At 33.0% G+C, this 12798-nt stretch overlaps 1 protein-coding gene across 1 annotated transcript in view; it reads left to right on the forward strand.

Moving 5' to 3' along the window:
- LOC126890602 (probable aconitate hydratase, mitochondrial) overlaps nt 1–12579 on the forward strand; it is an 80824-nt gene extending 68245 nt beyond the window's left edge. Inside the window, exons 8-9 of the mRNA XM_050659674.1 lie at nt 4306–4618; nt 11917–12579. Of these exons, the coding sequence (XP_050515631.1) occupies nt 4306–4618; nt 11917–12406 (803 nt within the window). The 3' untranslated portion in view covers nt 12407–12579. The remainder of the gene's footprint in view (nt 1–4305; nt 4619–11916) is intronic.
- Nucleotides 12580–12798: the final 219 nt, after the last annotated feature.

Consider the following 12798-nt stretch of genomic DNA (forward strand, 5'->3'; position numbering starts at 1 on the left):
GAGAAAACTAATTAAGGTCTCTCCTCTTTCATTCCTTCCATTTAGTCCAAATTTTCCAAGTGATGTTTCTTCTGGACATGCTTTGATTCCTATTTTCGCATTGAAATCACCACATATTATCACGTATTGTGTGGGTACGTCGTTTAGGGCTATTGAGATATCGTCGTAGAATTCTTCGACTTCTTCATCTGAATGGGTGGTTGTTGGTGCATAGACTTGAATTATTTTAATACTGTATCTTTTATTGAGTTGTAATGTTAAGTAGGCAACTCTGTTCGATATTCCTTTAATAGATGTAATTTTATCGCTATGCTTTCTATGTATAAAAAACCCAATGCCTCCCTCTGATGTTTCTTCATTACCCATACTGTAGAAAAGATGCTATGTACTTCGGGTCTTCAGACTTTCTCCTTTCCTTCTCACTTCGCTGACTCCTATTATGTCCCATTTGATATTTGACATTTCACTTTCCATCTCTGTAAGTCTTTCTTCTGACAACAGACTTCTCGCATTGTAGGTAGCAATATGCATCAATATGTGTTTTTTGGATTTTGTCGTTTGCGAATTTTTGCCTCCTCCAGAATCCTTGAGGCAGACCTTATGAGGTGTGGGACTTACCATTACTGATCTACCCACCTGGGGTTCACTATTCACGATTTGTTTGAAATTCGCCATGACGGGGGTATTGGCCTTGGATATTCCATGTGTTTATATTGATAGTCCTTGTTCGTTTGCTACGTCTTCGTGCTAAATTTCGTTCGTAATATGATCGGTCCGTGGTATTTCTAAAATTTTCCTGAAAAGCCACATCTCAAATGCTTCCAGCTTTCTCATTAACTCAACATTAATCAAGCTTCGGCACCATAAATAAGAATAGAGTGGATATAACATTTTACCATCCGATATCGGATTTGCTGATTGGGTCTTTGGTTACTCAGAAATTTCCTCATCTTTAAAAAGGCTGCTCTTGATTGTTCTATTCTTGATCGAATTTCTGGTTTCGGATTTAGATCTTCCGCAATCCAGATTCCCAAGTATTTCTTTTTGTCCACTTGTTCAGTATCATCATTTTTTATCTGGATCCTTGTTATGACTTTATCCCTCTTACTGATAACCATGGTTTTTGTTTTCTTTTTGTTTATTGTTAAACCGAACTGTTCCCCAGTATCACAAATTGTGTTTAGTAGCGTCTGCGGGTCTTTTCTCACTTTCCGCGATAATGACTGTATCGTCAGCATCAGAGCTGGGCAATACCCAGGTACAAGTACCCGAATTTTGTACTCTAAGTACTCAGTACCCGGTACCGAGTACATTTTCAATAAAGTACTCGGTACTCGTACTCGTAGCGTAACTGATGAAACTTTGAAAAATTAGTTATCTTAAAAGCCATTAAAATAATCAGTGAGTGTGAGTGGTGTTATACTGATTACAGTAAAATCTATGTTACAGGCCACCTGTACTTACGGTCGGTTTCAAAATTCCCCAAACCAATTATATGTATATTCCCTTATTTATGACCTGCTATTTACGGCCACCTTTATAATACGGACTCAGCCAAATAATCACATATTTTTAAAGCCCATTTTATAGAAACTGAATGTGAATGTCGGCCAAAATAATTTTGTTAATTTTTGTCTATTTGTTGATGGAAATTCCCAGTACTATTTATTAGGACCTACTGTATCTACCTCAACAAGAGATTAAACAACCTTCATCGGGTCGGTGGTCACAAGGTTCTTAAAATCCTATAATAAAATGTCGTAAAAGCGTTGTAAAAGAGAAAGTATGATTTTAATTCACAAAAGTTGGCCGAAAAATATGGTGTTGTAAAAACTCAAATTATCAAAGGATATAAAAAAATAAAAGTGAGTTGAAAAATTCTTTAAAAAAACTTAACATCAATCTGTTATTCTCCGTAGTATAGTATGTACCTACCTAGTTTTGTTTTATATTAGGATATTAAAGTAGTTTTAGTAGTTTCCGTTTATCATCATCAACTAGCCTATATTTGTCCACTGCTGAACGTAGGCCTCCCGTAAAAATTTCCACCTATTTCTATCTTGAGCTTCTTGCATCCAATTTGTGGTGATGCGCTTGATATCATCCGTCCATCTAGTCGGTGGTCGTCCTCTGCTTCGATATGCCTCCTGCCTTGGTCGCCATTCCAGAATCTTTTTGGTCCATCTGCCATCCGTCAGTCTGGCAACATGTCCTGCCCAAGCCCATTTAGCCATGGCTATTCTTTCAACTGCCTCCGTGACTCCTGTTCTTCTTCTTATTTCTAGGTTTGGTACTTTATCTCTGATGGTAATACCTAACATTGATCTTTCCATAGCGCGTTGTGTAACTCTTATTTTATTTATTGTTCTTTTTGTCAGAGTTAGTGTTTCTGCACCATATGTAAGAACCGGCAAAACACACTGGTCAAAAACCTTTCTTTTTAAACAAACTGGAATATTAGACTTGAAAATGTTATTTAATCTACCGAAGGCAGCCCATGTGAGACCTATCCTTCTTTGTATTTCAGTTGTCTGGTTATCTCGGCCTAAGCGAATCTCATGCCCTAGATATTTGTAAGCTATTACTTGGTCGATGCTATGACTCTCAATCTGAATTTTATCGCTGACTACAAGGTTGGTCATAAATTTTGTCTTTGAGGTGTTAATTTTAAGACCAATTGTTTTTGACACTTTATAGAGCGTGTGCAGCATTTTTGTAGCTTTATCAACTCTATCCGATATTAAAACGATGTCATCGGCAAATCTTAGGTGGTTCAGAGTAGTTTCCGTTTACGTATAGAATTATATTTGCTTTTATTAACAAAATAAACAAAGTTCCAATTATCTTTTATGTATTTGTGAACTACAAAAACACTGACAGGTTTTACTGTATTAATCAATGATCAATTTTTAAAATTCTTATTTTTTATTCAAGTTGGAATTGTACGTTATTTTATGTTTTCATGACTCATAAATAAATATGTTTAGAGATGCAGAGATAATTATTGCCTTCTTACCGTCTTTCGGGTTCTATATTCAAATGTACTCTAAATAAGCACTCGAAAAATTCGGGTAATTGTACTTTGAGTATTGTACCTACTCTGAGTACTTTTTTTGAGCAATGTACTCGGTACTCTGTACTCGTTCCTCAAATATGAAAAGTACCCGGTTCTCTGTACCCGAGTACAATTTATCAGTACCCGGCCCAGCTCTGGTCAGCATAACGAATGTTATTTGTATTTTCATCATTTATCTTGATCCCTTCTGTACAGTTTTCAAGTGCTTTTGTAAATAACTCTTTTGAGTATATATTAAAGAGTAATAGTGAAAGTACACAGCCCTGTCTCACTCCTCTATTTATCTGTGGCGCATCCGTGCTATTTCCGTCTAATGTTACCACCGCCTGTTGGTTTCAATAGAGATTTCTCACTATCATCACGACATCATATAAGAATGGTATGTTTAACTTTGTCGAAAGCTTTCTCATAGTCTATAAATGCGACTAAAAAGATCTTTGTGTTGGTCTCGACATTTTTGGACAAAAGTTGTGAAACTATACAGAGCTTCTACTCTTCCGAAGCCATTACGAAAGCCAAAGAAATCTGATACGGAAAGACATCTTTAGATTTAATTCGATTCGGGGGACACCACCATCAGTTGACATACGTTTCTTCTTTTTAGAGTCATCAGAACTGCCTATGGGTACACCACACAATCGTATTAAATCTAAAGCTGTCACATAATATTGATATTGTCCTTTTCATGATCATTTTTCAGTGCGTAACAAATGATAGGAAAAGGGGTAAGTCCGTGATAATACACATTTATGACATTTATTCTAACATGACATTTTAGTTAAATCTGACAGTTGTCACATTTTATTTTCAATTTGGAATAAAAACAAATCAAATGTGTTTCTTGCATTTATAAAATGGTATTTTCTTTGATTTGTACAGTCTTATAAATTATACAGATTATATTTGTAATATTATTATCTAATTAAAAAAATATATTTTTTTATTATGGCGCCATCTATCGACAATTAGAATAACTAGAAGAAATGTTATAAAAATGTCACCGACGAAATGTAGTCACCGACGTGCCTTTTTTTCTGTCACATACAATTTAATGCGTTAGAAAGAAATCGAAAAACTGTGACGCACTGAAAGATGATCATGAGAAATACTGTAATATCAGCTCTTTTGTAGCTGGAATATTGTATGCGCCACTCATTTTTACGGCGTTTAGCGGTTTTTTATTCTTGTTTTGTTATAGTCTTTTATTAAACCAAATCACGTTTTTGAAGGTTCTGATGGCAAGAGCTTCAAACTGACTGCACCATTCGGGGACGAACTCCCCAGCAAAGGATTCGACCCCGGCCAGGACACCTACGCAGCCCCAGTTGCCGACGGTTCCAACGTAAAGGTCGACGTTGATGTCAAATCTCAGAGGCTACAATTGTTGGAACCCTTCGATAAATGGGACGGAAAAGATTTGGATGACATGACCATTCTGATTAAAGTCAAAGGAAAGTGCACAACCGATCACATCTCAGCAGCTGGACCTTGGTTGAAATACCGTGGTCATCTTGATAACATCTCAAACAATATGTTCATTACGTAAGTATCTAGAATTGTAAAATATAATAACTCGTAAAATTGATAATAAAAATGTTTCCCTTTTACTTACAAGAGCTAAAGTTTTTTACAAGAGCTAAAGAGTTTTCTAATTTGTAACGTCAGATTCGTATTCAGCATAATCAAACACAAAATAGAAACATTTTTGGTCAAGGTAAAATGATGATATTTTTAAAATTGTTCATACAAAACAGATTTTATTGTTTAAACAATTAATAAACAATAGGGAACTTGTATCAAATTTTAAATTCGAAAAAAATGGTATAAATCACAACAGAACATAATTTAGAACCTGTATCAAAGATAAAAAAGTTTTGTTTGTCTTTCGTTTGGCCCCTAAAGACGACTAAAAATTCAACTTGTACCAGCCACCCCAAAACGCGTCGTGACGTCACGGGGTTATATGTTTACATTCTACACCAATTGTATATATAATTTTAAATTAGACATTATAAACGTCAGTAAAAAATACATTTTTCTACAACCGTGTTAAAAATGCAATTTTTAGCACTCCATACGAGCGTTAAAAATGCTACTTTAAGGCACTAGTGCTTTAAAATATTTTTAAGGCACTGCAGTTCGTATTGACCGTATAGACAATTTTGATGTAATGTCAAAAAAATATAAAAATGGAATGTCAGTCAAGTTCAAGTAAAAGTTTTTGTAGATATTGTCCTGTAATTACGTATGTAGAAAAAATATTGTATGATATGCGTGTTAAAAAGTACATTTTTAAGGCACTCATGTGAATTGCAGAACTCGCTATCGCTCATTCTGCAAACTTTCACATGCGTGCCTTAAACGTGTACTTTTAACACTTATATCATAAATAACTATTATGTGACGTTAAAAGTGTTTTTGATCGTTTGAACTATTCATAGAAAATTTGAACTTTTACCAAATGGTTTTATTTTCAATAGTAAACCTTCTTTCCTTTCCTTCAAAAACTGTATTAAACTCTAATCTCAACAAACTGGTATATATTATTACAACGACATACGATAAATGTCATTAGAATATAAATATTCTTAATTTGAATTTAAATATTCTTAATTGAATTTAGAATATAAATATTCTTAATTGAATTGAATATTCTTAAAACTCTGTTTGAAATTATACAATTAGTAGTAAATGTAACAATTGCTTGGATTAAGGGTCATTCGCGAATAAAAGGCAATGAAATAGTTGACAATTTCGCTAAATCAGCTTATGTGATCGGAGAAAAAATAAACAAAAATTTAATTCCAGCTTCAGATATTGATACTTTTAGCAGACAAAAATTTAAAAATAATTGGCAATTGCATTACAGAGAATGTAATACTGGCTCAAAGTTTGCTCATTTGTTTTACACAGAATATAACAGACATTTTATAAAGACCATTAATCGGTTGAGAGCCAATCATGCTCTTACGCCATCTTACATGCATATAATCGGCTTGGCAGATACTCCCAATTGTACTTGTGGCAAAATCGGAGATCTAACACATGTCATATTAGAATGTCATTTAAACATAAATAACATAAACGACCTTTATAAGGAATTAAAAGATTTAAAAATTTTTTTCCCAATAAACCTAAATACTTTAATATTTACAAATGATATGGAAATTCTTCATCTCATTTATAAACATGTTAAATTATGTAAATACAAGTTGTAAACGTAATATGTAATAAATAGGCATAATTTGTTAATGTGGTTTGAAAAAATAAAAAAAAAATAAAAAAAAATAATAATATTAAAAAAACACAAAATAAAATAATAACAAAAAAAATAAACAAAAAAAAAGAAAAAAAAAGGAACAAAAATAAAAAAGAATAGAAAAAAAAAAGAAGTAAAAAAGTGTTTCGCACAAATTAAAATATATATTAAAAAAACAGTAAAATAATTAAAAAAAAACAAAATAAGAAAAAAGCTACACAATGTACCAATGTATCTATAAAAATAAAATTGTAGAATGTACTTATGTTATAAGAAATTTATGACTATGAATCTGCAATCAATCAGAAACAAGTCTGGCTAATTGGCTCTGCCAGAGCTATTTTTCAAAAAAAATATATAAATATTTTTCCTTTATTCCCGACGACGAGCTGGCCAAATACCCAAGTAGGTGGAGGCCAATAAACTAGAGAAGAAGAAGAATATACGTAAATATAACCATAAACGGAACCACATTGTTAAACTCTGTGACGTCACGGGTCGTTTGAACTATTTTAAGATAAAGAAGACTTTAAATTTGTACTTCTAAGTTATTATGAGTTTTTGAAGCGTGAAATTTTGTAAATCTCATTTTTATACAAAACTGAACATTATTATGTAATAAAACAAAATGTGCAAGTTCCCTATTAGCGGCCACATCTGTGAGCAGAACTTTTTACTTTAACATATTTATAAACCAACAAAAAAGGTTTTAGAAAAATACAAGCTTGTTTAATTTTTCCGAAACAATGCAAGTTTTCGATCTACATTGACTCCCCTATTAAACATCTCTCCAAAATGTGGGATTAAAAATTTTGAAACGCCGTTTAGATATTCGTCTTCCTGATAATGTTTCACACATTCGAAAAAGAATGTGTGTGTACTTTGTACGCACGTAAGAAGTTATACTTCTACTACATATTATGTGATTCTTAAGACAATACCAAAAATTTTAAAAAATAAAAGAATAAAACGCACACAAACACATTGAGAAATGCCACAAAGAAAAAATGATTTCTGAACGATAATAATAGTTGGCAAAAATTTTAAATACGCATTTTCTGAAAAAAAAAATTATATAACAAATATACTTACAATCATAAAATGCATAAAAAAATAAAAACGAACCCGTGAATTTCGGGGCGCTTTGATTCGTAATCGATGCCTAGACTCACTCGTCCAATTCCACATTATTTGTCATGTGGAAAAATAGGGTAACTGAACGTTTTACTGTTTGACAGTTGTTTTGAATATAATTAAATTATGTAGTTTAAATTTTGTGGAAGAAAATATTAAAATATAACAAAACAGTAAAAAAACAATATATTAGATGAAGATTGGTAGAACTTTTGTTGGTAATCAAATTAAGTATGTAAATCAAAGCATTACATACCTATTAGATAAATAAATCTACGCCAAAAAATCATAATTTAAAAATAAAAATCGGACCTAATTTGGGATTTCTCTCTAAAATCCCCATTCTTGAGAAAATAAATGTACAGTAGAGCGTCGATTATCCGAACGTCGATCAACCGAACGACCGCTTATTCGAACTATCGACTCCCGCGTCCCGCACTCGAATACCGAGCAAGCAATTTTCTTCAATATTGTATCCAAAAATAATTATGTTGTTGCAAAGACTGCACTTTTTTGTTTAGTTGCTAGTTGTCATTATCAAGATATAAATAAATATGTAGGTATATAAATATGGCTTTTATTCACTTGTGGATAAATATGTATGGCTATAAATATGTATCAATATATTGTAGTTCGATTATTCGAACAAATCGGTTTTCCGAACACCTATGTCCCCCAATTAGTTCGGATAATCGACGCTCTTCTGTATTTCAACCTAATCCAAATGTATAATTACAATATGATTATAATAAAAACTACTTACCAAATTAGAATGAGTTTTCCTTGTCCAAAATAGTCCAAAAGTCCAAAAATATAGGTATATGAAAACTATTTAATAAGGCAGTATAACTATTAACTAACTTTTGTTTGTTGTTTCTTTTCACACAAATTTTAAAACGCAACAACCATAAATAATCTAACTACAGCTGTGCTACAGCCGCCATATTAAATAATTTTTGACATGTCATATATATTATCATAAATATATTTACTAAAAACACTAATATACTTTTTCCACACCTTTTTTAGACTTATACATACATAACTTAAAATATTTAGCAACGAATAACATACTGTCTATGTGCGCATGCGCGCAGAATAATAAAAATTCACTCTATCGCGCCTAAAGTAGTATAACTTCAAAAACTTAAAAAAAAATGTTTATAACCAAATAATGAATATTTATTGCAAAAGGGTCATGCAGATGTTATTATTTTTATATGCTACCCCAAATAAACAAAAAGAATGTGTGTGTACTTTGTACGCACGTAAAGGCTGTATGACACTATGCATTTTCTTGCATCATTTCTAATATCTTTTCTGATATGTCAAAAAAATGCGTAGTGTCATACACAGATACAAGAAACGATATCAGAAACGATACAAGAATTTGTGTCAGGCACAGATTCTTGTACAAGAACTGCTCCAATTTCTGCGCAAAGAGCAAAAACGTAAAACCTGCTGGTAAAACATCCAAATGTCATAATGGCGGCTGAAAATGAGACCATATGATTTATGTCTTGATGAATTTATCTGGTTTTTGTAGGTATTATTTATAAATCTTTTATTGATACTTAATATACCGTTTGGTATGGACTACTGTTCTACTAATAACCATATATTTAGCTCCTAGTAAAGTTCAAACTATGTATAACTTTGGGTTTCATGTTGCATCATTTTTTAATAGAGGAACATACAATAGTTCCTAATGTGGATCAAACTGAAGATAATTCTAATGCAAATATTTTAGCACAAATATCAAAACAAAATAAAAAACTCAAATAATCAACTTCTTCTTCTTAAGGTGCCGAGACCGCTTGTCGATCGTTGGCTCTCATGTTGCGCAGCATATTAACAATCATTGTCTTATTTACAGCCGCACGAAATAGTTCAGTGCTAGTTTTCCCAAACCATTGGCGTAGGTTTTTAAGCCAAGAAGTTGTACGGCGGCCCACACTTCTTTTTCCCATTATTTTACCTTGCATGACAAGGTGAAGTATGTCATATTTTTCTGGGTGACGCATTATATGACCAAAGTATTCCAATTTGCGCCTTTTAACCGTGTTCACTACTTCGCAACTTTTATTCAAACGTTGCAAAACCCTTTCGTTTGTGACTCTTTCTACCCAACTGATCATCAGAATACGGCGGTAGACCCACATTTCAAATGCTTCTAGGTTTTTTAAAAGCGATTCTGTCAGTGTCCATGCTTCAACCCCGTAAAGTAGTACTGGGAATATATAACATCGGACCATTCTTATGCGAAGTTCCAAATTTAGATCATGACTGCACAGGATTTTCTTGTATATACACCGTTCTTAGGCGTCAACGCCCTTCGGTAGGGATCTATGAGGGAGTATCACCGAGCCGCAAGCCCTTATCCCTTGCCGTACTGCTCCCTCATAGGTCGATCAGATGCCCGCATATTCAGGTCTAAGCGCCAGATTCATATTTAGAATTTTATACTGACGCGTTAGCCTTTTTGTTTTCCGATGGCCTGGGCTGGGCTTGAACTCTCGTACCTCACGGCGAAGTGAAGTGCGGGTCAGCCGCTAGTCGCACTGAGCTATCCGATTTTCTTAAATTTCATAAAACTTGTTCTTGCTTTGGCAATTCTACTTTTTATTTCTCTACTAGGGTTCCAGCTTTCATTAATATGAGTACCCAGATATACAAGATTACTTACTCGTTCAATTGAGTCATTACCGATTGTTACGTTATAGTTATTATTATTTACGGCTGCCTGTTTACTAATAACCATAAATTTTGTTTTTCTTGCGTTGAGTTTGAGTCCATATATCGCGCAGAATGCCACCATTCGATTCAATAACACTTGAAGATGTTCAATTGATCCAGTCAGCAACAATAATCAACAGTCAACGTAAACATTCTGGTTAACATTAAAATGTTAAATTTATGTTTTTAAAAGGTTATAAATTTTATAAAATCCTTAAAATCAGAAATCAGCTGTAGACGCAGTATTACCATACCAATGTAACGTGACACAGGGTGACAAACAAAATTTCGACCAATCACGTGCCGAATTTCATACAATTTTCGATACAAGAACTTGCATAGTGTCATACAGGGCACAAATTTATGTACAAAAAACGATACAAGAAAATGTATATCAGAAACGATATTGGAAATGATACAAGAAAATGCATAGTGTCATACAGCCTTAAGAAGTTATACTTCTATTATTATGATTTCAACGAAATTAATATACTTAACAGGTTATTTGTATTTTATTTAAATATTAAACTAACTTTCTTTACCTACCACTTTTAAAAATTTTTTATTAAAACGATACCAAAAGTATAAAAAAAAAAGAATATGAATCGTCGGGGATTTGAACCAGGGACCTCTTGATCTCCGGTCACACGCTCTACCACTGAGCTATATCCCTTTTGTTTTGACAGGTTACAAGATTTCTCATACATACTGACCAAGTGAAGTATACAAAAATACATGCTGTCTATATTTATAAATAAATACTGTCTGTGTGCGCATGCGCACACAGACAGTATGTATTTCGTTGCTAATCTTTGAAGATATGTATTTATGAGCGCTGTCAGCGCAAATAAGTCATATTATATCATATAAAAGGATATATTAGTGTTCTTAGTAAATGTATTATTTATTATATTTTTTGTGTCTTTGGATTTGTCTTCCTCGGGAATAAGATATTTTATAATAATAGTAAGTATATTTAAAGTATACAGAAATACTTTAAATATACTTACTATTATTATAAAATATCTTATTCCCGAGGAAGACAAATCCAAAGACACAAAAAATATAATAAATAATACATTTACTAAGAACACTAATATATCCTTTTATATGATATAATATGACTTATTTGCGCTGACAGCGCTCATAAATACATATCTTCAAAGATTAGCAACGAAATACATACTGTCTGTGTGCGCATGCGCCCGGCATGTGATAAAATTTCACTCTCGATCGTAAACAAGTATAACTTCAAAAACATTGAAATAGGTCCATTATTAACGAAGTTATTGCAAATTTTTCTGACGACGGGGATTTGAAGTCTTACGTTCAACTTTTGAACTCTTAGGTCTAGTTCCCAGAAGTCAAATTTAATTTAGTAAATCTTAAATTAAAGCTTTTTCTCTTTAACTTCTCAGAAAAAATCACAAATCAGCAATTAAAAAAGTAAATTGTATGCAAAATTACCCATTTTCATTCACAATGATCTCGTTGTATAAATCATATACTTTCTTGAAAATATCTTTTGTTTTCACCTAAATTTTCATGTAAAATTTGTTCCAAGCTGTACAGAATTACGTTTTGATTTTATTTTATTTGATCAAGCTATGTAATATTGTTTGCTCTTTTGAATAAAAGTGATTAAAAAGAAATCTAACACTATAAATACATTTTACGTATTTTTCATTTATTTTATTCCTTTTTTTTTCAGAGCAACAAATGCCGAGAACGGTGAACTAAACAAAATCAAGAACCAAACGACCGGTCAATGGGGCGCTGTACCAGACGTAGCCCGTGATTATAAAGCCAAAGGTATTAGATGGGTAACCATTGGAGACGAAAACTACGGAGAAGGTAGCTCCAGAGAGCACGCCGCTTTGGAGCCAAGGCATCTGGGTGGCCGCGCCATCATCGTCAAATCCTTCGCCCGTATCCACGAAACCAACCTTAAGAAACAGGGTATGTTACCTCTCACCTTCGCCAACGCCAGTGACTACGATAAGATCCAGCCCACAGATAAAATCAGCTTGAAAGATCTTAAGAATCTTAGCCCTGGAAAACCTGTAGACTGCGAGGTTAAACATGCCGATGGTTCAGTTGATAAAATTAAGCTAAATCACTCAATGAACGATCTTCAGATTAGTTGGTTTAGAGCAGGTAGTGCATTGAATCGTATGAAGGAGATTGCTGCAGGAAAGTGAAGAGAATCGCCATAATTTTTAATTGTATTTAATATTATTTATACATGTAGGTAGAAGAAACATCGTCATGGAACGGTTACAAGTAAGCTGAAAACTGTGTTTGTTATTATGTAAAAAGTATTTTTATGTAGATGCTAAATATTCCTTCTAATAAATATAGACAATAATTCTTATCTATCCTAGCTTTTATTTATTACCCATTTCTACAGAAACGACAGAGGAGATCGATTGATTCAATTTTGCCAGAGCGAAGACTTCGTAATAACAAACACCCTTTTCAAATTACCTCCTCGGCGATTATATACATGGACATCTCCACAACATACCAAAGAAAAAATAGTGAGAAATCAAATAGACTACATTCTGATAGCAAGGAGGTATCGTAATGCTGT

Source organism: Diabrotica virgifera, chromosome 8, assembly GCF_917563875.1.
Source record: "Diabrotica virgifera virgifera chromosome 8, PGI_DIABVI_V3a".
Classification (NCBI taxonomy): domain Eukaryota; kingdom Metazoa; phylum Arthropoda; class Insecta; order Coleoptera; family Chrysomelidae; genus Diabrotica; species Diabrotica virgifera.